Source organism: Sminthopsis crassicaudata, chromosome 2 (genome assembly GCF_048593235.1).
Source record: "Sminthopsis crassicaudata isolate SCR6 chromosome 2, ASM4859323v1, whole genome shotgun sequence".
NCBI classification, from domain to species: Eukaryota; Metazoa; Chordata; class Mammalia; order Dasyuromorphia; family Dasyuridae; genus Sminthopsis; species Sminthopsis crassicaudata.
The window spans coordinates 86,356,052-86,383,300 of record NC_133618.1 but is presented as its reverse complement, the minus strand read 5'-3'; the positions used below and the strand labels follow the sequence as shown (position 1 = coordinate 86,383,300).

At 37.6% G+C, this 27,249-nt stretch overlaps 2 protein-coding genes across 4 annotated transcripts in view; one reads left to right on the top strand and one right to left on the bottom strand.

Moving 5' to 3' along the window:
* The window catches only part of PREPL (prolyl endopeptidase like), a 39,584-nt gene extending 33,935 nt beyond the window's left edge, over positions 1-5,649 (top strand). For all 3 annotated transcript variants that reach the window (XM_074286709.1, XM_074286710.1, XM_074286708.1), the window contains 2 exons: positions 4,744-4,826; positions 5,212-5,649. In XM_074286709.1, the coding sequence (XP_074142810.1) occupies positions 4,744-4,826; positions 5,212-5,277 (149 nt within the window). In that variant the 3' untranslated portion in view covers positions 5,278-5,649. The remainder of the gene's footprint in view (positions 1-4,743; positions 4,827-5,211) is intronic.
* Positions 5,650-6,123: 474 nt separating this feature from the next.
* SLC3A1 (solute carrier family 3 member 1) overlaps positions 6,124-27,249 on the bottom strand; it is a 29,412-nt gene continuing 8,286 nt past the window's right edge. The window contains exons 4-10 of the mRNA XM_074286711.1: positions 26,271-26,396; positions 15,752-15,871; positions 14,356-14,474; positions 12,480-12,678; positions 10,097-10,261; positions 8,802-8,918; positions 6,124-6,723 (exon numbers count right to left, since the gene is read on the bottom strand). Coding sequence (XP_074142812.1) covers positions 6,283-6,723; positions 8,802-8,918; positions 10,097-10,261; positions 12,480-12,678; positions 14,356-14,474; positions 15,752-15,871; positions 26,271-26,396 — 1,287 coding nt within the window. The 3' untranslated portion in view covers positions 6,124-6,282. The remainder of the gene's footprint in view (positions 6,724-8,801; positions 8,919-10,096; positions 10,262-12,479; positions 12,679-14,355; positions 14,475-15,751; positions 15,872-26,270; positions 26,397-27,249) is intronic.

Sequence of the window (27,249 nt, the reverse complement as noted above, 5' to 3'; positions counted from 1 at the left end):
TTTTTTTCTGTGTATTATGGTAAAAGAAGATGCACTTCCTCTTTCTTTAGGCCCCGGTACCATCATCAAAATCCAACACCTCTATCCAGGGTTTAATTACAGCTAGTTAACATATAACATCTATAGCCAAAAATTAACCAAGCCTCCCTTCCATAAAGAAGCACATTCCGTATTTAGGAGCAAAATCTTATCTTATTAGGTATCTTATTTATTCAAATATATCAAAATCAAAGAGGCAGGTTGCTCTGACTAGCAGATGCCCTAATTGTTGAGTACCTGGTTGCTATGAGAAAACAGGCCAATTTTTTCATTAAATAATATTTTGAACTGTGGGTGGACAGCTGTGAGATGTCAAGAATTGCTGAAATAGGAACACTGTGTCCAGTTTTCTTAAGTGGTAAACAATATTCTGTGACAAAGCTTTTATTCCCTTTTCCTAATTTCGCTCAGTCTTGTGTCTTTCTTCTTTCTAACCTGAAAGAAGAATGGAAGACAGTCTTGAGAACCCAACAATAGATGTCACTCTCCAAGGATAAGATATTGATAGGGTTTTGCATTTTTCCCCCCAAAATCTCTTATATCACAAAACAAACCACCCTAATTGGCCCCTTTAGCCAGAGATGAACCCTGTAGTAACCATTAAAAAATTTGCAACAAGACTACAAGCTTGTTAGTAACAGACAAAAATAACTGAAAGTAACATTTAGTCCCACTGGCAGAAGAGCTGAAGGATGCCCAGTTTGTCTGTCAGAGAGAAGGATTCAGGAGAGCAAATCGACACCTCTCCACTTTAGGAAAAGAATATTTCCTGGGCAGAGAACAGTAATAGAAAAGGTTAAACCAGATATCTGCAACTTCTTGATCTTTGTCATATGTAACTATATTACATATAGTAGTCTTCCAAAGGAGTCAATCAAGTCAGCAAGCATTTACCAATCACTTAGTCTGTGCCCAGTCCTGAGCCCCCGCTCTCAAGGAGTTCACGTTGTCTAGCTGGGTAGACCACATGTAAATAACTGGCAGCCTACAAAGTAGAAGGAATATGATCTCAGAAGGGAAAGAGAGAAAGTCTCCCTTCTAGGGAGCTAGGATTTGAACTGAGTCTTGAACAAAGGAAAACTGAAATGTTTCCTATACCGGGCAGAACATTACAGCTATAAGGGGTAGCCTGAAAAAAGACTTGGAGACCCCTAAGACAGTGTTGTGCTTCAGGAGCAGCATTTAGGCCAGGAGGATGCTCACACTGTCTTTCTCTCACTCTCTCCTTTTCTCCCTTTCTCCTTCTCTACCTTTGTCCCTTCTCTTCTCCTTTTTTTTCCCCCCCCCCCGTTTTTGCTCCAGCAGTCATCTATCTCGGACATCTTGAGCCCTTCCTTGTAGGGGCTCTGCCCCATCTGCTTCTCAGTTATTAAGCCTTTATCAAGTGTCTGCTCTGTGGCAGGCATTGTGCTGAGTGTTGGAAATACAAAGAGAGCAAAACAGACATTGTACTTGAGGAGTAATAGGAAATAATTAAGAGGGGAGGCACTAGAATTAAGCTTTCCATAGAAAGTGAGATTTTAGTTGGGACTTAAGGGAAGCCAGAAGGCAGAGAGGAAGAAGGGGCATTCCAGGGACTGGGCCACAGCCAGAGAAAACGCGGAGTGCTAAGTTATGAAGGGTTTTGAATGCCAAATGGACAGTTTTGTATTTGATCCTGAAGATAAGGAGCCACTTATTAACGAGGGGAATGACTCCCTTTGGTAGCTATGAAGGAAAGGAGGATTGGAGTGGGCTGGCAGACAGATCCTCCCTAGGACTCTTCAGACCTGGCCGTGCCAGGAGTTCAGAACCTGAACTCCTACCCAGTTTCTCCGCTTCTTTTTTCTCCATTAGAATATAAGGTCCCTGAAGGCAGGAACTATTTGAATTTTTCTTCATGTGTTTGTATTCCTAGTGCTCAGCACAGTACCTGACCCCTTGTCAACACTTCATAAATTCTTCTTGATTCTACTGACTATAGGAGGCAACACAGTGCTGTGGAAAGTACCACTATATTTAGAGACAGAGGGGACTAAACCCTTGCTCTTCCATTTATTAACCAAATTACCAGAGGCAAATCACTTTCCCTCTAAGGCCTCTTTGCTCTGCTGTAAAATTCAGGAATTAGATCAAACACCAAAGACCTTTTCAGCTCTCAGTCTGTGTGCTCTTCCCACTACATTATGCTGCTTTCTGTAGAGAAATGGAATGGCATTATCCATATGTAATTCAAGGGAACAAGGAGATTTGACTGCAAATCTTCTTTTAAAAATCATCTACATCTATTGCCTCTACTTTTTCATCCTCTTGTATTGAAGCTTCCGCATTCTACCATCTCCTAGAATTGTCTCCTATAAACTTTTGGATATAGTAGTGACTGCTATTCTTTAAGTTTAGCAGTATATTCAGAGACAGTCTATCCTTTGTTTTCAGCTTAAAGTCCTTTAGATTAGATTTGCAAGAATCAGCCCTTATTAGGTACATTCTGAACTCTGGCCATAAGTTTAGGCCATAAATATCCTTATATATTTGAAGCCATGGTCCAGAAATTGAAGTTTCATATTCCAGCATCAGCTTATGAACCAGCTATTCAAATCCCAAATCTACCTCTCTTTTCTGAGTCCCATACTTTAGATAGGTAATTATATTGAATCAGTACCCTTCAACCCCTAAATTCTTCTATTTCTTTTTGGGTTTGTTTGTTTGTTTTTTTTTTTTTTTTTTTTTTTGAGGCTGGGGTTAAGTGACTTGCCCAGGGTCACACAGCTAGGAAGTGTTAAGTGTCTGAGACCAGATTTGTACTCTGGTCCTCCTGAATTCAAGGCTGGTGCTCCATCCACTGCGCCACCTAGCTGCCTCCCAATTCTTCTATTTCTTGAGCAACACTTCATAATCTATAGGAATGCTTTCCAGATTTCTTCTGGCAGTATCAGTCAGAGCCATGTGAATCACCAGAAATGGATAGTAATCTTCTCATTTGAAATCTTGGGGAATACTTTCATGTCTTGGATACATATCCATCAGTTGGGGGGGGGGAAGGTCTTTTTGTTGATATACAGTCAAAAGGTGACTAGGCTACTCTGGTATCCAGGGCAGGAAGTCATCCATCACTACTTCTTCCTATAATCCTCTCTGATTGGCCTCTTACATGAGAAGATCTATGGGGAAAAAAAAAAAATCTGTCTTTGGAGAATGAGCAGCCTCCACCTCCTCCTCCAGAAGGAGTCTTTTATTTGTTTCCTAGTTCCAAGTGTTAAGTGGTCTTTCTTTTAATTTGTAACCCCCAGAAATAGGTCAGGATTCTCCTCTGCTTCTTCAGATTTTTTTAAAATTTATTTGTCTTTTAATGAACACTTCATTCTCTGTGTCAAAATATATCTATCTACCTCCTTTTGTAGGAGACCAGCCTGCATTTAAGTGATATAAGTAACTTATATAAGATATTTAAGTATCTTATATCTAAGACAGAATACAATATCACATATTCAGTGCAGGTCATTTCAGAATTCTTCCTAATCTCTGTATTTCCTGGAAGTGAGAGACTCAATCCTTGTCTATCTTGATCTTGACTCCCCGTGTAGCACCGCTGTTGGAAACTGCTTGGGTGAAAGTTCATCAGATTCTTCTCACCTCGTTAACACTTGAGAGGAACACCCACTTTCTAGCCTTCTTTCTTCTTCAACTCCTTCTTACTTCTCAAGTCTCTCATATTTCCTTTGTCTGTCCTCTTCCATAATTTCAAAGCCCTCTAAATCACCTTCTCAAGTGAGCAATGGCAATATTAGAACATAGTTCCCTGAGTGATATATTTGCTTAAACCACAGTACTTTTTTTTAATAGCAGCAAAGAATGTAAGGATCTGTACTTTCATCATTGTGGGAAATTCCTGTAATGGGAACTCCTTAAAGTATTGCAGATCTGTAACTTAAGTCAAAAGCCTAAGTAGATTAAGTCCTAGGGAGATGCCTGAAGAACACAGAAGCCGTGAAATGACTTGCTAGCTGGAGGGCTTTGAATTTAGGTCTTCCAGATCCCAGGCCAGAATTCTGTCCCTTATGCCATGATGCTTCTCAACAAAGAATTCATATTAAGTGCATTTGCCAGTCTTGATCTCAGAAGACATGTGAGAGAAAATAGCACCTCTTGTTAGAGAAATAGGTGCCTGCATACATTGTTAGATGTGATTGTTGCATTGTCAACTGTTTTTCTTTTGTACAAGGGAAGATTCTTTGGGGGGAAAGATAAAAGATGTAGTAAATTGGGAAGTGACATTAAAAAATGAGAGGAATCAAAACTTAAAAAAATAAAATAAAATACCAAGGCAGGACTCAGAAGCAAGTAAAAATTAGAATCAAGATTTCTGGATTCTACTTGCTGCCCTTTCCCTCAAGGAATATTAGCAACTTTTTCAGCAGCTGCCTAAAGTCCATGGACTCACAGTAGCTCCTCTACCAAGAACTTTTGACTAATTTGAACATCCACTTCTCCATAGCTGTTTCTAGAAGGACGTGTGTCATGGTCAGCAGTCAGAAAGTTTGAAAGGCTATGGTATACATCTTGGCTCAGTGATAAGACTGCCCATTTAGTACATGCACACACATCTGCCTCGTAGAGCAGCTACATCTACCTTGCCCTCTGGGGAATAATATCAAGACCTAAAAAGTAAATAAGCCCCTTTCTGGTTAAGATTTTTCTGTTTACTGATTTTAAATGTACTTGCAGGAAGAAAGAGTCCTAATATTATTTTAGATGTTCAGACTGGAGGAAGCCACGCTGCAGCTTTTGGGGAGGACTCTGTAATTGAGGTATGTTGCAAACCCCCCCATCAGATAAAATCACAATCATTATTCCCAGAAAATAAGAACCATCTCCTATCCTGTAACTATAGATTGTGTCAGAGATGGTCGTCTTAACCTGAGGTTTACCAACAGTCTTATGGTATAATGACCACAAAAGGTAAAAGGAGAAAAAGAAATGGAATTAGAAAGGTGGAAGGGATGAGCAGGATCAGTAAAAAGGGGAGCCATACCTACACAGTGATGGAAGGCACTCAGAGGAAAGGGACTTCCCTCTGTGTTGGTCCATAAGGTGCCACCTACCTTGTTTGAGAGAGAGCAGTTAATAAGATAGCCTGAACTCTGCTCTATTACTTTAGAGTGACTCATGTGTTCAAATTTGTTTTTTTTTTAGGTTGCCAAACGTCTTGCTTTTCTGTACAAAGAACTTGGGCTTGACGACACTGGTCCCCTCAACTAATACCCATTTTGAGACAAGATGGACGTTGCAGTACATCTGAGGCAGTAGCACGGAGGGCCCCAGAAGTGCAGTGTTAGTTCTCATGCTCTTTGGGGGCTGGCAGAGCTGTGTCAGAGGGTGACATTCTTTAGAATTCTCTCACCATCCAAACCTTGTCTTACCTAGGCCAGTTCTTTATCCTCCCCTACTTCCCTCGAATCTCTCTGTTCTAGCTCCATCCCCTTTTCTTAGAGTTTGGGGAGGAAACAAAACCAGTCTAACTGAGAACAGAGCAAAGATTTTAGGTTCGTTTTGGTTTTTTTCACGGGCCTAAACTGATTGAAACAAAATAAAATTCTTCCCACTGAAGTTAATAAAATAAATAAAATAAAACTCCCTGATTCTCTGTCATTGATTTTTGAAGAGCATCCAGATGGTGCAGTGGAGAAAGCATGGAACTTGGGGTCGGGAAGATAAGAGCACAATCCTGCCTCCCCACAAATCACTCAATCTCTCAGCCTCAGTTTTTACTCATCCATAAAGTGGGGATAATAATGGCACCCAAAGCACAGGGTTTTGTGGAGATCAAATGAGATAACTTCTATAAAGTTCTTTGCTAATTTTAAAATGCTAAATACTCCTATTAATAAGCCCTTTAATTTTACTTGTATAAGAGCTCCTAATGGGAAAACTTATAATACTGCTTGCAAATTGTAGTTGTTGAGGACCTTAAGAGCTGTGCCTTGCTCTTGATCATTCAGTGACTGGGGGAGGGCAGAAGATGCAACCAGGTCATCTTAACTCTTAAGGCCCAGTATGCCGTGCTGCTTCTCCATCAAATATTATCTCAAGAAATAACATTTCACATATGGTTTTCTGTATTTATTACATCTTAAAAGTATTGCATAACTTTTCACCGAAATTCAATCTTTAGAAATACTTAAGTATTAAAATTGGTCACATTCATTGTCAAGCTGCAGGTGAAGGGACTGCGGCAATCTAAGGCCCAAAAGACTGATGACTATCTCAGCAGGCATCGTATAAGATATTTAAGAAGCTAGAATAACATGCTTTGCTTGTAACAAGACACTTGTCTTTGAAGGCTTCTTGATGGTGCAGGAGTTTGGGCATTTTGTGCTCCAGAATGAGTCCTTCCCCCTTTCTGGCTGTCACTGCGTTCGTGGTCACAGTCTCTCCTTGGTTAATGGACATGGTGCTCAGCTTGATGCTTGCTTTTTCTGGGAATCCTATAGAAAGAGCCTGCAAATTCACTTTTGCTGTGTCTCCAAAATTCAGCACGATGGTAAAGACTCTGTCTAAACCATCAAGTTCTCTCATGTATACCACAAAGTTATCATCGTGCCAAAGGTAGCACAGCCATCCCCGGCTAAGAAGCAGCTCATTGAGGCGCAGGGAACTTAGTTCTTGATACAGCTTTAGGGGGGAAGTGGCTTGAGTCTTCTGAACCTGTGTTTATTTAAAAAAATTAATCAGGTAAATATGCAGTTATAAAATTTTAAAAATATTTTCTGTACCTAATATGCTAGACAAGTAATTCATTTCCCAAATATATGTTGTTAGTTACACTTTGAAGTGAAGAATTATGGGGGTGACAAAAGAAGTCTCTTGGCAATTGAAATATAGATCACTCTGGTTTTTTAGCTGCTCCTTTCCTCACAGTTGCGGACTGCTACAAAAAGAAGATTAATGGCCAAATTGAGAAAGAGCTTTCAGGTTTGCAAGGACTTTTGTATGTTACTTCATTAGATCCTCACAACAACCCTGTGGAAGATAACTACAACAGGAGTTATCCCAGTTTTACACATGTAGAAATTGAGATTTTCTCACTATGAAAATCACAAGGTCCTGACTCTCCAGACCAGGAGTCCTACCACTACACAGTGCTGACACTCGGGGATCCATAATTTGTTGTATCTACCACCTATCTCCCATCTGAGAAGTTTCAGAGATTTTATGTGTTTTACAATGGTCAGACAACTACGTGTGAAAAACGAGGTTCCCACAAGACTCCCTGAGATGTATTATACGTGACTTGATTTGTTTGGGACCTCAGCCTTCCAAACAGATATCGCATTTTTGCCAAAATGGTTAGACTTTAGGTTGACTAGACCAGAAATAAATATCAGAAAGCCCTAAAGATATTTAAAGTAAGCAGTGAAAGTGTGCTTTAACCTTTTAACTTTTCACCTTTTAAAGAAAGACTTTTCTACTTATCCTGAATTCTTTTGATAGAGAATTCTTCTAGCTGCTGGGTTCTACTAATTCTCTGAAGAAATCATCAGTATACTTGGTGAAAATCCCTTGTGGAGTAGTAATTAATTGTAGGACTTAGGAGCATTGATCCTCAAATCAAGAAACACCCAGGTTCAGAGTATACTTACCAGCTGTGGGACCAAGGGCAAACTCCTCCTCTCTGTAAGTCACAGTTTAGGCAACTTTGAAATGAGGATCATTTTATTTTATTTTTTGTGAGGCAGTTGGCTTTAAGTGACTCACACAGTAATCACACAGTAAGTGTTAGTGACTGAGACTGGATTTGAATTCGGATCTTCCTGACTTTAGGACCAATATTCTATCCATCTAGCTACTGCAGATAATTTTACTAAGAATTTAAAAGGTTGCACTTGTGAAGTGGCAATGGAGCCTGCTGGACAGATCCTGGATATGAAGTTCAAGGTCATCAACTCTACAGCCCTAAGCATGCTTTATGAACTCTTTGGGCCTTGGGCCCTTCTCTTTAGACTAGATGGCCTCAAATGCTGTTTCTATGTATAAATCACTTTGCTGCATCACTATTTTCTCATCTGTAAAATAAGAGAAAAGTGGTTTGCAAACCTTTAAAGTGCTGTGCAAATTATCGGCTGTTAACACCTACAACGGAGATTTTCTGTTATAAGAAATTTTGTCTTTATATAATTTACAAAACTTTTTTATCACCATGATATTGGAAGATATTAATATCACCCCTAGTAAACTACTTAAAAAGTCTCCCTACTGCCCTGAGTAGCCCCCATTGTTTTACCCAAACAGCCTAGTTATCAGATCCACATAGTTTTTAAAGTTTTTTTTGGTTTTTTTTTTTTCTATTTGACTTGATATGTGATAGTCTAAAACAAAACATCTATCTTCTTATCTCAGCTCAAAGGAATTATCCATTTGTAGCACTCCAATGACTGGTGAAATTTCCTTGTGACCTTTCAATATGTTAACTCCCAAGGAAGAAAAATGGTGATCTCAGAATGTAATAAACTCCTTGAGATCAGTTGAATAGTGATAACATTTTTAGTTTTTGTATCCCCGATGTTTAGCATCATGTCTTTGCACCTAGGTGCAACACATTAATAATTGCTTAATACAAGAGAAAGTTTACCACTAAGTATGACTTTAGAGTTATTACATTGTAATATACATTACATTTGTTTATACACAATAGTGGGATGAGTGTGGAAAATTACTACGGAGTCAACAAAAAGCCTAAATTGGACCAGAATCCATCTAATGATTTTGCAGATTTTAGCATTTACCTCAACATTCAGAACTTCGTAATCTGTATTGATGGGTAACCAGGTTTGGTTGCTTTCACTAAACCCAGCATTGGAGCTGTTGTCCCACTGCATTGGAGACTTTGAAAGCAGGATGGTCTAGAAAACAAACCAAAAAAAGTCAAACAACAATAGGTAATCAAATTCTAAAAATTCTGATAAATATTTCTTAATTATAGTTTACAGGAACTAGCACATATTAAGAGTTTAGTACTTGTTAGACTCCTTAGTCCATTCATCATTTCCAGGGTAATAGTTCAGAACATGTTGTTGCAAGTAAATTCCATTAAATTTATTTTCAGGAAGTTACTTGAAATATGTACTTTTCAGAATATTAGTTTTAACCTACAGTCTCTTGTAGCAACATTGATCCAGACAACTTATTGCATAAAGCTCATTTCTAGTCATTGTCGAGTTTAATATTATAGACCCTAAATAATAGAAAATCCACTTTAATCAAATATTAGGAAATTGGGCTATATGCAGTCAAAACAAGTATTCACTCAGAAAACAGAAAACTTCAGCTTTCAGGGACCATTCTCTGGAATCATCTCAGACATGAAGATTTAAGTTCAATTTGTGTCCTTCCATATAGAGTGTGAAGGTGACGTCATTTGTACCAAGTACCACATTTGGTCATGCAGAAGGTAAATAAAAGAATGATTTATGCCATCTGCTTTAGCATTAAAATGTGGCAGAACAGATTGTAAAAACAAATTTTTAGTTGGCTCCTTTTCAAAGAAAGAGAGAGGAAGCCCTTAGGAACTCTAATACTATCACCTTAAATTTATATAGCACTTTACAATTTACAGAGCACTTTGATCCTTAAAAAAACAAAACAAAAAAAAACTGTAAACTAAACAGTATAGAAATCACCTTCATTTTAGAGAGAAGGAAAAAAAGTCTCCAGAGAAGCTAAATGAGGCATCCAAGTTCACAGAGCCTAGAAGAAGCAGTGGCAGGGCTGGCACCCGATTAAGGCTGGAGCCTTAATCCACCTTCCCTTCCAATAGACCTTGCTGAACCTCATAAAAATTATACTGAGCTGGTATCATAAACTAATATGATACCATATTATATTATATAGTATAATATTATTATTACCATAATGGCAATGATTATGGTAAATTAATTAGCTTACCTAATAAACTAATTTTAGTTTATTAATAACAAATTAATCTTATTAGTTTATTATTAACTGAACTAATAAAATATGATATTTCTCTGGTTTAACAAACATTTTTACTATTGAAATATTTAAGCTACATTATACTTACATCATAGCTTTCATTTACATCTTCTCTTAAAAGATTTTCCATTCCTATTTCTTCGCCATAATAAGTTATAGGTGTCCCAGGAAGTGTTAAGATTAGCATATTCATGACATTGACATAGTCTTTTCCACAACGAGAAGATGACCGGACAATGTCAGGTCCTCCAATCTAAAAATTAAGTATTTGTAGAAATACAGTTCAAAGTACATTCTAGAATCCTGTCCCTGTCCCTCTTCTGAATCAAATATAATAACAAAAAATAATTTCAACATTCTAGAAGGGTTGCATAAGCAATATGTGTATATTGTATGTACATATGTGTATGTAGAGATGTATATATAATAACATGTTTCAGTAATATTAAGAGAATGAAATGTAACATAACTGTTCTGTAATCTAATCAAAGCATCTTAAACTGTGGGACATGACGGTATATGGGGTCCTGTAAATGAATGCAGAATTATGATTTATTGTCAGTAAATGTTTGGTTTGTGTACCTTTTTTTATACCCATATCCCCAGGATCACACTAAAACTTCGTGGGTGAAAAGGGGTTGTAAAGAGTTTAAGAAGTGCTAGTCTAAATGATAGACTGAAAGGTAGAAATAAGATAGGACCTCCCTATTTCTGCTACTGTCAATGCTGAAGAACCTTTATAATTGCACTTTAATAGGCTATTGTGAGGCAGCTAGGTGGTGCAGGGGATAGAGCATCAGCCCTGAAGGCAGGAGGGACCCGAGTTCAAATGTAGACTCAGACACTTAACATTTCCTAGCTGTGTGACCCTGGACAAGTCACTTAACTCCAATTGCTTCAGCCCCCCCCAAAAAAAAAAAGTATTGTGAGATTTATTTTCAAAATTCATCATTTCTATTCAGAAAATGAAATATATTTTTTTCTGCATCCTTTTTATTATTTTGAGGACTTAGGCAAATTACTGAATGCGAGTCCAAGTCTTCTAGGGAAATCTCTGCTGCTTTATTTACTCAGAAATATTTCCAACTTCAGTCACCTCACCAAGCAACAAGTGCCTGATGAGTATTCTTGTCCATTATAGAGTTCATTCAAATGATAAACAGACATAATCACAGTGGGGGGAGTGGCCAGTGTTTGGTATGCTATATTACGAAACGACTCATTGTATGTGGCAATTGTCATCAATACATGTTTAAAACTAATGCAAGAGATCTCTCCCCTGCTGGTGAAGGAGCAGTAAATCATTTCCCTGTAAACAGGACAAAGCAACTGTCATGTGGGCTGGAACACTGTGAAACACTAAGAGAATCAAGAATAGGCAAAAAGCTTGGGGCAAGATGATGGCTGCCTGGAGCTGGGCCCTGGCCGTGACTGAGGCTCAAGGTTCTCTTTCCAATGACATGGCCAGATCACAAACGCAGCTACCATAAAACCCATAAGAAGCAAAATAAAAATAATATAATTTATGCAACAGTAATCCTGAGCACTAGGGAGTTTCTTCAACTAAACCTCCAAAGCAAACATTCCCTAGAATGTTCCACTCTTTCCTATTGTTAGCATCCTTCAGCTAACTGAATTGCCCACTTTTGGGGGTTAAGGGTCATCATACCATTAGTACATTAAGAAACCAAGGGAAATAATAGTAAAAATAAAACTAAGTTACAAAAACTTAAAATGATGGCATGTCAGGTCTTCAGATAATCCTGCCCTCAAGAAGCTTACATTTGGGTTGGGGAGATAACTGTTGGCAAATTAAGCAATAAAATGCTTTTTTATTAACTTTAACAATTCAACAACAAATATAAAGAAATAAATAATAAATAAATAAAACCCCAGTGCAGCCAAATTGACAATAAAAAATGTTTTGTGTCTCCAAATTTGAGGTTTCATTCTTTTTGGCTAAATATATTGAAATCAGGACAAGAAGAGAGCAAAATATGAATCATCAGCCAAATGAGTTTAATAGAATAATCGTCAAAGTCCAAAGGAAGGACAGGTTTGCTTTAGGCAGGGAAGGCTTTTGTGGAAGAAGTGGAATTTGTCCTTGACCATAAATAGAAAAGGGAGACACTTTCTTCAGTCACTGGAGCTTATATTGCTCTTTCTTCTCTATACTCCTAGAATATTAACAGTCTATAACAGTTTCTTTCTGGGTGTATTTTCTGCACTTTGAGATCATAATCTTTGGAGCAAGTTGAATTTTACCTTTATTTTATCTCCAATGCTTAACATAGTGCCCAGTACATAGTCAACTCTTAACAAATGCTTCTTTACCAAGTAGAGTCCTTTATGGATCTCAGGAGAATGTATTACATAAAAATCCACATCTAGTTTTAGGAATAAATCTCAGGCTGCTGCAGTACAGACCCACAGAAACAGGGTTATTTCCTATGATTGAGTTAAATGCTCACCATCCAATTGGGCCATTTTCCTTCTGGCATGTTCTTCATCCAGGATTCTACAACTTCAAATACCTTGGTTCCAGAGAGACCATTCATTTCTGTAAGGTAAAAATTTAAGGGAAAATTTGCTTCTTGGACAAAAGGCTCTCCATAGTACATCATGGTTTCTTCAATGTCTTCCTGGTTTCTTGCTTCAGTTCCCATAAATCTGCAAAACAATTTTAAAAAAAGTTTTGATTTTCTCCAATATTAACACAGTGTTCATTCTAATTGGATATAAAGTCTTGAATGGTCTCAAGATATAGATAGATATATCCACCTATTTATATCGATATATACATATATAAAAAATACAAAGTCATGTACATTTTATACAGAGGGGATTTGCAAGAATCTTACCAGTGGTGATACACAGATAGATAGATAAATAGATAGATAGATAGATAGACAGATAAATAGATAGATAGATAGATAGATAGATAGATAGATAGATAGATAGATAGATGGATGGATAGATAGATAGACAGATAAATAGATAGATAGATAGATGGATGGATGGATAGATAGATGGATGGATAGATAGATAGATAGATAGATAGATAGATAGATAGATAGATAGATAGATAGATGGATGGATGGATGGATATAGATAGATGATAAAGAAAGATTATGCAATATACCACATATTTCAACAACTTATAGACTTAAAAGAACAAACTCAACTGCTAAAGTGTCTTAAAAATGGGCTGGGGGTGGGGAGTGGGAAAGATATTTTTTAAGCTAATCAATCTTCCCCCTCTATTAAAATGTAGCTTAAAACTCCTAACTCACCACTAGGACCCTGTCTCACAGGGTTGCCATGAGACTCAAACGTCATATACATGCTTTGCAAACTTGAAAGAGGTTGCTATATGTCTGCTATGATGATGATGATGAAATCTTCCTATATATCCTATCAGCCTTCATCATTTCAGTCTCCATACCTTCCTTACATAAGCACTTTGCTCCTTAATTTGTACTGCTGACTTGTTTTTCAACACTCTATATATGTTCCAAAATCCTTCATAAACATTCATCCCTTCAATAATGAGACTATAAGTTTCCAGAGGGTAAACATTGTCTTATTTACAATAGTAGTCCAATAGAAACTAATTGGGAACTTTAAAGAAGGTATGTATTTAATGAAAGTTTTGTAAAGCATTCAGAGTCAAAAAGACTAGCACTACTGGTGATATAAAAAATATACTTGTCTGCATCAAATTAACATTAAATAAATGATAATTTTAGAACTTTGTTTTCTAGAAATGATCTGCCCATTCCTCTCCTCTACTCAGAAATCTTCAATGGTTCCCTGTTGCTTCTGGGATAAAACAAAAAAGTCCTTAGACTAGCTTTCAGAACCTTCCATAGCCTGATCCTTTCTAATCTCGTTTCATATTACTCTAATTCATAATAATTTTCATTCCAATCAATTTAGCCTGTCAACTCTTCCCTATACATGACATTCCATCTTTCAACTTGTTTTCTGGAATGCATATCTTCATTCCCCTTTTGTTTCTTGGAATCTCTGTTCCTTCAAAGCACAGTTCAGATAGTCCTCTGACACAAAGCCTTTAACCACTTTCCCCCTCTTAAAATTATTCTCCAATTTTCTACATACTTTGAATTTACTACTCAGGTATATAGCTTATCTTCTGAGATTAGTGTAAGTTCCTTAAGGACAGGGGCTATTTCATTTTTATCTTTGTATCCCCAGCCTGATGTACAAAAAGTACTTAATAAAATATTTAATGGAATATAATTTTTGCCTCTAAGCACTACTTCATATTGGGGACAAATGGAAAAAAATGTACCCCAAAATGGGGACAAAAGAGCATCCTGTTACCTGTATCTACCAGGCTCCCTGCTGTACCGGTCCATGGTCTGCCTAAAACTGCGGAGAATGTCATGCATCCCAACTTGGGTGGTGGTATAGTCATGATACAGCTCGGAGTAGTTTGTCACCTGAAACAGCATAATCGGATGATCATCTCGTACGCCAAATACCCATCACTTACTGCACAAGAGCAGACTGGTCCTAAACACTGTCCCAAAGAGGGTTTTAATGCCTAGAAAAGGGCCCGAGTGATGGAAGATATTTAACTATCATTACAATTAGCCAAGCTCATAATCTCCTCCTCGGAGAACCTGTAGAAAGAAACAAGGAAAATGTATTTTTCCCTCCACATTTGGTTCCTGTCACTATACAACAGGTGCTGTGTATTACCCCCAAACTAAAATATTTACTGAGCAACCAACGCCAAGATGGTCTGAAAAAAAATCCGAAATAATCCTTAAGAACCGAACCCACATTCACACGGCCTAGCGGCTCTTCCAGGAGCTTGGCAACAATGAGCCTCTGACAGGCACACAAATGGAGAGACAGCAACCCCGGGGGCTTCTAGGATGCTGCAAAGTATCCATAAACAGCAGAAAGAATACTGGGGGTAAAATCAGGGACTAAGTTTGTAGAGACCTCAATATTCTTATTTGAAAAAGGGGGTTCAACTAGAAGTTCTCATTCAACTCTCAAGTTTGTCATCTTATATTCTCTCGTTTTCAGTCATTTATTGAGATCCATTCGGAAGCAGAGCAGTGACACTTCCAAATTTGAAAACCTTTGAGTTTGCCGCTGTGGATATTCCTTCCCCTCTGCCAATCACAACCCTTAACAGACCGTCTTTGGGAGTTGTAATCATCAAAAGAACAAAGCTGGTAGCCAACCTTCGGCTTAGAAAATGGACATCCAAGCCTGTTGTGGGGCGTGGTCCTTAAACTATTCTGCCACAATAGGAACTGCCAGTGTTTGCTCTTCACTGGCCTTGTGTTTAATGATCCAGGGTCGCCTCCAAACAATAAGGCATCATCAGGGTAGAACTTTAATGGAAATAAATCTTAATAACATTTCACATTTATACAGTTAAAGGACTGTAGATGCCTTAACTCGAGCCTTACAGCTCTTTTTAAGGTGGGTAATCTGAGGCATCCTGAGATACCATGGATTGCCCAAGGTCATCACTATTAGTGATGAGAAGAAGCCATAATCCCAAGTCTTGGGATTTTTTTTTCTCATGTACATTTTCTCTCATGTATATTTGTGGACTTTATAATAAGAAAGTCTAAAAGGAACATGATGCAACAAGGCAAAACTAGGTGTACTGGATACCCTCAAACCAAAGAAAAATCAATTCCATGGCAAGCACATTCAAAAGAAATGAAAAATAAAAGTTTAAAAATATTACCAGAATTTGATTTTTATCCACTTGAGGTTCATTTCTCAGATGTGTTGCTTCTAGGAGAAATTTAACGGCATCAAAACTAAATCCATCAACACCTTTCCCAAGCCAAAACTGTATAATTTCCTAAACATGGGGAAAAAATGAATGCCAAAAATTATCATAGAATGTTGATTTGCTCTAATGCTAGCTAGCTTTAACAACATATATTCTCGTTTTCAAGGTTGCATTTGCCAGATAATTTGTCATAAAATAATCCTCTCTCTCTCTCCCTCTCTCTCTCTCTCTCTCTCTCTCTCTCTCTCTCTCTCTCTCTCTCTCTCTCTCTCTCTCTCTTCCCTCTCTCTCTCCTTCTGTCTCCATCCTCCCTCTTTCCCTCCCCCCTCTTTCTCATTCTCTATCTTTCTCTATCTCCATCTCTGTGTCCTTCTTTCTCTCTCTCTTTCCCTCTGTGTATATGTGTGTGTATTCCATTGGTTATCAGATACCAAATCAGGTATTAGAGAGTGTTTCAGTAAGGTTTTATTTATTTTTTTAAATCAAGCTCTGGGATTAACTATTTTTGATAAAGAAAAACTTGAAAGTTTATTTCTGAAACCCATTTTAAAATATCCAAATGACTAAGCAATCCAAAGTTCAGTCCTGAAAAATCTTTAATATGTATGTTTTTTACATAAGGATAGGGATGAAATTTTTTGGATAGAGAGAACTCCCAAATGAAGACTCTATCTACAAGTCAATAACTTCTTTGAAATTTTTAATCTTGGAGAATCGGCCAAGATATCCAGTGGCTAAGTGACTTGCCAGCATCACATGGGTCAGAAGAAGGAGTTGAATCCTGATCTTCCTGACTTTCTGCCAGGCTACACTGTCTCTATGTTATATAGTAGACATGATTTCCCTTATTGGATGAAAAAAAAAAAAAAAGAAAGAATTTATTGACAATTGTAACTTTACTTCAAATAAGCTTTCCTTGAGTGTTTCCTAATTGGGATAGGGCCCTGCTTTAAGCTTGGAGGAGAAGGCAAAGTGTCTTTTTGGACGCTTTTTTTGGTAGCAGCAGCAGTAACAAGAATTCATGTTTAAATAGGATTTTAAGATCTGCAAAGTGTTATGTAACATAGGTTGTCTCATTTTATAGCATACTGTCTATTCTAATTTAATTCTCTCCTAACAAAAATTCTTGATTTTTTCCAAACCTAACCAAAATGGATTGGTAAAGTTTGTTGGAAATTCCTCTTTTTATTTACTCTGGATAAGTGGGGATTGAGGAAGACTGAGCCACAACGGTGGAGTAAAGGCAGGGACTTACCCGAGCTCTCCTAAATTCCCCTCCAAACAACTTTTAAATAACGTTTCAAAATGAATTCTGGAGCAGCAGAATCCACAAAAGGATGGAGTGAAATGTTCTAAGACAACTTAGATGTTGGCAGGAAAGATCTGTCACACTGGAGTAAGAGTGGAGCAAAGAACCACATAGGCTGCACCCCACAAGCCAGCATCAGACTAGGGGGCTACTGAATCAATTAGTTGCTACAGCTTTAGAGCTCTCTGTAGTAAGGGAAACAACTGTTAGAAAGAAATTACAAGGGATCCTTTGCTAACATTGGGTTCAAGACTCTTGCATTGCCCATATGTAAGTCCAGATCATAGTCCCAGGGCAAAGAGGAATACTAGCATTCTAGAGGCTATGGCTACAGAGGAGTAGGAACATTCCTCACAGTTTCAGAGTAAAAAAGTTCTTGTGGTCACTCATGGACCAAAGCACAGACTGGAAAGCAGTGACCACATTTCTCTTTAGATCACATCACCTTGGAAGAACTGAAAACTTATAGATTTCACTTCAGAATGGGCTTTAAAAACAGCAGCACGGAAAATCCTGAACATTGGGACAGTCTTCCCTTCACCTCAAGAGCAGAACCCAGATTTAATATAAAATTAAAAATCAAGAAGTAAACTAGAAAAAATAAGCAAAACATAACAACAAAAGAACTTGACCATAGAAAATTACTATAATGGGGTAACTAAGATAGAGCACTTGTTCTGAAGTCAGGAGGACATGAGTTCAAATCCGACCTCAGACATTTAACACTTCCTAGCTATGTGACCCTGGGCAAGTCACTTAACCCCAATTATCTCAGAAAAAAAAATAAAAAAGAAGAAGAAGAAAGAAAATTATTATGGTGACAGGAAAGACCAAAACACAAACTCAGAAGAAAACAATAAAATCAAAACATATCCAAAGCCTCAAACAAACAAACAAACAAACAAACCTATGAATTGATCTCAAGCCCAAAAAAGAATTTTTGGAAGAACTCAAAAAGATTTTTAGAAATCAAATAAAAGAGATAGAGGAAAAACTGCAAAAGAAAACAGTGTTGCAAGAAAATCATGAAAAAAGAATCAACGGTTTAGGAAAGAAGGCACAAAAAATATTGAAGGAAAAACACCTAAAAAAATAAAAGAATAGATAAAATGTTAAAGAAGGGACACAAATCCACTGAAGAGAACTGCTTTAAAAGAAGAATTGGACAAGTTACACAAAAATTGACTGTGAAGAGAATTCCCTAAAAAGTAGAATTAGAAAAAGAGGCATAAAAGCTCACTGAAGAAAATAATTCCTTAGAAATTAGAATTGGAGAAGTAGAAACTAATAATGCCATGAGACATCAAAAAACAAACAAACAAACAAACAAAAACCCTAAATCAAAAGAAGGCAAAAAGAGAAGAAAACATGAAATATGTCATTATAAAAACAACTGACCTAGAAAATAGATCAAGGAGAGATAATTTTTAAATTTTTGGACTACTTGAAAACCATGATCAAAAGAAGAACTTAGACATCATATTTTAAGAAATTATCAAGGAAAACTACCCTGATATCCTAGGACTAGAGAGTACTTCCTGAATCTCTTGAAGAAAGAACCCCTGAAAAAGAAGTTTGTAGAGTTATGAACTGAACCAACTATTCTAGAGATCAAGTAGAAACTATGCCTAAAGACCTATAAAACCAAGCCTACTCTTTGACTCAGCAATATCAATATCTGTGGGTCTGCAGACCAAAGAGTTTTTAAAAAAGACCTATATGTACAAAAATATTTATGGCAGCTCTTTTCTGGTGGCAAAGAATTGGAAATTATAGAAAATCCTTAGCTCTTCTCAGCAATACAGTGGCCCAAGATAATTCCAAAGGATCCACAATAAAAAAAAAAAAAGCCATCCCCCTCCAGAGAACGAAATGATAGTCTGAATGCAGATCAAAGCATACTTTTTTAAACTTTATTTTTCTTGGGTGTTTTAGAAGAGTCTGTTTTTTTTTGTTTGTTTGTTTGTTTTTTGTTTTTTAACATGACTAATATGAAAATATGTTTTGCAAGACTGCCTACATATAATCTATATCAAATTGTTTGATTTCTCAAGAAGGGGAGAAGGACAAGAAAATTTGGAACTCAAAAATTTGAAAAACAAATGTTTTAAATTATTTTACATATAAATGGGGAGAAAAAATATTTTTTTAAAAAAGTGCCTCCTTTCTTCTCACATTCTTTTCTTTTTTTCCCCTCACTTATATTTTATTTTTCCAAATATACATAAAGAAAGTTTTAACATTCATTTTGTAAGATTTTGCCTTACACTGGTTTTTATCTTGGTAAATCCCATAGCTAACATTTACATATCACTTATTTGCCAGATGTTGTGCTAAGCACTTTGCACATATTATCTCATTTGATCCCCACAGCAATCCTGAAAGTTAGATGTTCTTATTCCTATTTTACAAATGGGACAAACTGAGATTTACAAACTGAGCAAATAGAGGTTAATGATTTACCAGGGTCATACAATTAACAAGTGTCTGAGGCTGCAATTAAACTCAGGACTCCTTGACTTCAGACCCTACACGATATTCATTGCTTGCCCTAAAGCTTGCATTTTTATTGTTCACAGATCACTTCCAATCATAAGGCAAAGCATCTCAGGTCTATCTGCTGAAGATATTCTGCTCTTTTATGTTATAAACCTTAACCGGGCCAAAAAAAAAAAAAAATCCAGATATTTCACAGAATATTAGAAATCACAAAGTCTATTCCATTCATTTTGATGCAAAACTGAAGCTGCTTCCTTGAGCCAGCTCCTGGACACTTGAATAGACAACTGGAAACAAAACTCTGATGAGTGTTAAATGTGTTAAAAACTTTAAAAATTCTTTTGATGATTTCATAACTCAGTTTCCCTCTAAAAGGAACAATAAGAATAAAGTAGAACAATTCACATGTGCAGAAATAAGAACAGCTTCTCCATTTTTACACAAGAGGGTGTGCTCTTAGTCCCTGCACCCACAGCTAATTGCTCCTCTTGATTCTAATTATTTCATACCTTTCACAATGCCTAGTACAAATATTAGGTGCTTAATTCTCTCTCCCTCCCTCCTCCCTCTATCTCTCTGTCTCTCTCTCTCTCTTTCTTTCTCTCTCTTGTCTCTGTCTCTGTCTCTGTCTTCTGTCTCTCTGTTTCTCTTTTCTCTCTATTTCTCTGTCTCTCTCTGTCTCTCTCTCTCTCTCTCTCTCTCTCTCTCAATATTTCCTTGTCTTTCTCTTTGTCTCTATCTCTCTCTGACGCTGTCTCTGTCTCTGTCTCTTTCTCTCTTTGTCTCTCAATTTCTCTATCTTTTTCTCTCATTTTGAACAGGATTGAATTGAAACTTTACATAAGATCATAACTCTAGCACTTAAAGGCCACCTACTCTAATCCTTTCATTTTATCGATAAGGAAAATGAGAGCCAGGGCGATTAGACAAATGACTTGTCCAGGTCAAACATGTAGTAAGCATGATTTGACTCTAGGTCCTGCAACTAGAGCCAGTGTTCTTCGCCTCTATGTCCATACGATATTTGAGAAGAGAAAGCGCTTCATTTCCTAGATTGCTACCTGATAAATAGTGTCTGGGAGAGATGAACAGACAAGAGACTTGAATTTGTAAGCATCAGCTCTCCAGGGATAACAAGCACTTAGAGATGCTGGGTGACAAAAGACTGTCTTTTGTCCTCATTTGAGATACACTTATCCCTCCACACTGAGACTTCCCCACTGCAGTTTTGATGTATCATGGAGCATTGTAAGAAATTCAATGGCAATTTTGGGGAAGTTTCGCAGAAACCTCAGATGACATACAAAGGCCAGTAGATGATAGAAAAAGTTCAGAAACTCAGAAATGCATAAAAAATATATTGTTATATAATATCAACTTAATTTATCTTTTAATAACATATATACAATTTCTTTTTTAAAGTTAAAAATTGAAGTTTGTGGAAAAAACCCACCAAACCCACACACAGAAAGACTAGAAATATAGAGATATCCCATCGCCCTATCTATAGCCTATGACCAATACTTAAGCCAGATTTTACAATAAGACACTGTAAAAACCCCATAAAAGAAAAAAAAATACTTTTCTGATATAAGTAGAAGATCAAAAAATTTTACGAGGATTTGCCAGATTATGTCATCTGAAAGGGATAGCTGTACCAGTATCTCATTAGAAATGTCTATCTTACATTATACACAAAGCCACATTTTTAGGAGAGCTGAAGAAAGGTGATGGACAGCTGAGAAAGGTAAGAAGCATGAGTGGAACACCAGGGAGGGAGGGATCAGTGGCCTCCTTATGAGGAGGTAGATCTCCATAAAAACTTACAAAAAATGGGGATGAGATGTTTAAGGAAACAAAAAAGTGGGTCCAGCCATGCCTGAAAAGTTTTTAAAAGCCAAAAAAAAAAAAAAAAAAAAAAAAAAAAGAGGCAGTGTATCATGATAGTGAGTGTGAGAGATGCAGAAGTTCAACGGAAGGAATGATAGAACAGAACCTTTGTGCACAGGCTGACCTAGATAGTGTTGGATAGAGTCAGCAAGTTCTGAGTTCAAATTCTGCCTCAGAGGTTTAGTATCTGTGGGACTCTGGGCAAATACATTAATTTCTCTGAGCCTCTATGCACCGTGAGGGGATGTGGATCCTACAAACTCTAAGATCTGTCTGTGATTCTATGAAACAGCAGAGTTCCATGCACGGTAATAAGGATTAAGTAAGGACTTTTAAAGGGAGGGATGAGCTACAGATTCTAGGCAGAAGGAAGACAGTTTGTGAAATGGGCTGATTCTTACAATGATTTGATCAGAAAACTCCATAGCAACTTAGATTAAAATTAAGGGAGGAGATGACTCTTACACAACTTGTAAATGCTCTGCCCAGCGGTTTTACTCTTTGGTAAAACAAACTGACTCAGCAGCTGTCTACAATAAATGGGCTGAGGATGGAAAAACGGGAAAGGTGTTGTCAGTGAGATGGACTTTGGAGGTATACTAAAGATAGAGAAATGACCTCCCCCTGGTGGATACACTGGGTGATGACAAGTGACCCACGTCCTAAAATTACTTAGGAAAGTCCAGGCTAAGGGAAGGGAGGTCTTTCCAGAGATATTCTGGAACCCGCTCCCACCAGAGGGCTAGAGGGACCTGATTGTTAGATTTTTAGGATGAGCATGGAAATCAGCAAGTGTTACAAATCAGGTCTTGACTTATTATTCCATTAACTGTCAAAACTTTAAGAAAGTGATCAAGAAAATAATAATGCAGATTAACCTTAAAAGTGGGTTACGCCCACATTTTTTGGAGATCCTATTGTTAAACATTTACCAGAACTGCCCCGTCCTTAACATTATTCTCCATTAAATTGCTTTCCCAAGCAAGGGGATAAAAGGGGTTCCACTGAAACATATAAGGACAAAGATCTGCTGGAAGGATGTTCCTACCGCTGAGTGCTGAGTAGGAATGATAGCGTTGTTCTACCATTACACTGGCAGAGTGGGGTCACTCTGAGCTAGGGGCTCTTGTGGCTTTTCACTAGAAAGAAATTGGATTTTGGCTATTGTTACTGCTATTTTTATCCCAACTGTCATGTCATTGGAGTGGCTAATACCTGTTAGGAAAATTCCCTTTGCCAAATGCAGATCAGAAATCTGTAACTTTTAATCTTAGAAAATTCCCTAGAGCACTGAGAGGTCAAGTCACTTGTCCACAGTCACACAGCCACACTAGTCAGTGGTACAACTAGGACTTGGGTATTCCTGATTCTAAGGCATCAGGGTTCTTTCTCCTTTCTTCTTCTCGGGAGTGTCAGAAATAAGAAAACAGAAGGGCAGAGCTGAGGACGGACTTTGAAATAATAGAGTAAAAACTGGCCTAAGAGTCAGAAGCTTCCCATACAAACTCAAACTGTGTGAACTTTGGGAAGTCACTCAGTCTCAGTTTCCTCATCTGTGAATTAGGGTTAACCCATTCTCCTTCACGAAGTGTTCTAAACAATAAATGACAGGATATACAATCTGTCTTTGCAAAGTTAAGGAATTCTACAAATGCAAGTTTTGTTCAAGGTTTCTCCCAACCACCCCCTCCTAAAACCTTTCCAACTTTTTCAGTCCTAATTTTATACTTTAGAAAACTTTAGCCCAAATATGTTAAAAGGCTTGGCCAGGGTTAAGTTATATTGAATGTTTAACATATAATGGATTGCTTGCCACCTAAGGGAGAGAGTAGGGGGAAGGGAAGGGAAAAAATCTGGAACACAAGGTTTTGCAAGGTAAGTGTTGAAAATTATTCATGCATGTGTTTTGAAAATAAAAAAGCTTTAATTTTTTAAAAAAAGTTATATTGAAGTTATGTTAAGGTTTATATTGAACACATGAAAGACCTGGGATTTCCTTCATACAGAAATTTCCTCCCTACCCCCACCCCCCAAACCTGTCTCTTTCTAAGGTCCATCCACAATTTAGAGAACTGCTTGTGGCTCAGGGATTTCCATAACTTTCCCATAGTCACACAGCTAGTAACTAGAGGGCAACATCTGAATCCAATTACTTAGAGACCTTTGCCCTATGTTCAAGTTCCAATCTTGGACTCAAGATCTGGATTTGAATCCTATCTCAGACACTTAGGATCTCTGACCTCCTCAAGTAACTTCATCTCCCTGTGCCTTCATTTCCTCACCTCTAAGACTAGAGAATTTGGATTTGATGTTATCTACGATCCATCCTTGTCCCAAATCTATGATCCTATTATCTACCAATTCCCTAAGCTGCCTCTATTTAACAGAGGATAAAGAGGGGAATTGAACCAATGATTTTTTTTATGTGGAACTTTTAAGTGAGGAAATTCCCCCTGCCAGTGTAGATCAGCACCTTCATGGCACTTTACAGTCTTTCAGAGCTTCCTGGAGCGCAGGTTGAAATGATTTACTTACATGGCTGGGACGCCTCAGAGGCCAGCTCCAAGGGAAATGTTCAATGTTCAATGCTGACCTAACTCTCTGGGCTTTCCACATCACCCTTGTAAAACATTACCCTCAAGCCCGTGGGACAAAATCACGTCCTACCACAAATGGAAGGTGAAAGATGAGCAGAGGGAAAATACAGGGATATAGAAGGGGATAAACAGCTCCTTTCTGTAGCATGGCTTAATCAGTGAATAATCACAAAGTGTCACAGCCTCTCTGGACACTAAACACAAAAGGAAGAAGGAAGGTTGAAATACCTGTGACTCAACAAGCAAGTCACCTCTGGAAAGGCACAATTTATAATGACCCACAGGATTTCTGGTTAGCAAATTATTAATCTGCCTATTCTATTTCCAAGATAAGAGCGGTTGTTGACCTGTTCACTAAACCTTTTTATGAGCTAGGTCACTTTCTAGGGCAGGTCTTTTATTTTTTACACTATTTGATCTGCCTAAGGTCATCCTGGAAATAATTAATTATCATCCCAAGTTAAGAGTAAAGATGATTCATGTTTATTAATTTACTATTCTCAGGAATCCTGGGAAGAATCTGGACTCGTTTATAAAAAAATAAATAAATAAATAAGTAAACCCAAAATCAAACAAAAAACTGTGATACATTGCAGCAATTATTGATTGGTTCGTCTAAACTTCTCTAGTTTTCACCTTGTTGGAAACTCAATTTTACAATATAGAGAATTTGTTTTAAAGGAGAAAAAAAAAAAACAAGGACCTTGCACAGGAAAAAGAGAATGCTAAAATCTGATAAGAGCAACTCTCCTTCTGTCCAAATATAAATTCCTACCCTTTTACAAAGTGTCCCAAGGTGCTTCAAATAGTATTTTGTCATTCAAAGCCCTTCATACTGTCTCCCCACACCCAATACTACTTTTCTAGTCTTCTCACAACAAGTAGGTTTTAAGGGCTGCCAGGTACAGTGGGCACAGCACCAGTCTTCCTGACCGAGATAGAAATAGCATCGGGTCCCAGGATTGTTGTGAGGACCAAATGAGATAATTATAAATCAGTAAGCCTCATATAAATGTTAGCTATAATTATTTTTATTACACCTCCTCTCCCCACCAAAAAAAAAAAAAAAAAATCCTCTTCAGTCCAGTGACAATGATCTCCTTGCACTTCCCCACAAAAGACTCGCTGTCTCTGAGCTCAGGCGTTATCTCTGGCTGCCCTCGAGTTCTGGAATATGGCATTCCTCATCTGCCTCCTAGTTACCCTGGTTCTCTTCAAGAACAGCTAGAATACCACCTTCTGCAAGGAGCCTTTCCCATCCTTCCCTCTTAATTCTACTGCCTTCTCTCTGTTAATTAATTCCCACTTATTGTGTGTATATATATATATACACACACACACGTGTGTGTGTCTTTCGTACATATTTACCTGTTGTTGCTTCCCTATTAGATTTTTTTGACTTCTCTTTGCATCCCCGTACTTAACACAGTGTCTACCACATTACAGGTGCCTAATAAGACTGACTGACTAGTGAATCATCATCTATGTTCCGCATTTTCATCTGATTGGGAGGGTAACAGACCCCTTCCAGGATACATTTTTTACTGCTAGATCCCTCGCTTAGAGGACTTCCGAGATCTTTTCATAAGTCTGTGATGCTATTTTGGAATTATCCTGATCTCCAGGGAGATTGCCGGAGGGGAGTTCACTGAATTCATAACTTCTCTCTTAAACTCATCCTTCTTCCAAACTTTCCCATTTCTGCTGAAGGCACCCTCCATTCACAGAGATCTGTAATCTCAGAGTCATCTGTGGCTCTTTGCTATCCCCATATCCAATCAGAACCAGCCTCAGGAAAGAAACTAACAATAACATTAGTAAAGGCTAGCATTTATACGGCACTTTAAGACTTGCAGCACATTTTACTTGTTATTATCGTTTGAGATGGATGACAAAACTGAGGCTAAAGTGAAATGATTTACTGAGGGTTACACTGAAGTAGATGATGATCGGAACTTAAACTTTTTAGCTTGTTTCTCACAAAATCTTCTAGCAGCTCCGGTGGGGGAGCCAATTTGGGGAGCCACTATCTTCACATTTCAGCTTTCCATTGTGTCAGGAAGGTCACAGGTATTTGTCCTAAATACATTCTTCTAGTGATTTACCTTTACCCAACTGGTTCCACAAAAGAAGTGTTTGGGGAAAAGAAGTTTAAATGAGTGTAGTTACTCACCTTTATTTCCTCCTGCACATCAGGATTCCGGAAATTTAAATCAGGTTGTTCTTTCATGAATTGGTGAAAATAGCATTGATTTCGCACGTCATCATACTGCCAACTAGAGTTTCCATAGATACTCAACTATCAAATAAAGAAGAGGCCATTGACTGCTTAATGTAATTCAGACATTATAGTATATATAGAAAAGGAAACTGTCCTCCAACCCCAATCTTTCACGGATGTCTAAGCATTTTATTTTTGTGGAGAATACTTTAGGGGCAGCTGGGTGGCACAGTGGATAGAGCACCAGCCCTGAATTCAGGAGGACCCGAGTTCAAATCTGGTCTCAGATACTTAACACTTCCTAGCTGTGTGACCCTGGGCAAGTCACTTAACCCCAGCCTCAGAAAAAAAAAAAGAGAGAGAGAATACTTTGGTAAATTAACTTCCCTAAAAATGTCCCCAATTACCTTGATATTGCATCAAGTAGACTTTGGGCCCATGTGTTTGAGAAGGCCAGTGAAAAGAATATGTTTCATAGTATTTACAGTTCATAATAGTCCCACAAAAATAGTGTGATGTTGGTGGGGGAGGAGAGTGAGAGGGAATAATTCCAACAAAAGCAGCATATCTGACAAGAAATATTTTGCTGAAATTTATTTTGTATCAATATCCAAGTTATGAATTTAAAACTGAACAAGACAAGGATATGTGGAAAGATATTACTTTCAAGAATAATTGTAATTAAATTTAATACATATTTAAGAAATGGCTACTTTGTAAATGGCACTGCCTCCCCTTGGACTCCCTCAGGGCATCAGCTTTGAGGACAATTGTTTCCTCTGTTCAGATATCAGTTCTCTCTGTGAGGGACTCTAAATTATGGTGACATTTTATCCAGATTGCTGTTATACTAAATGAGTAACCAGGTACAAAGGTAGTAAGGCAGTCTGTGTGCCGGGAAAGCTTACTATTTCTGCTGATTTCTTCATAT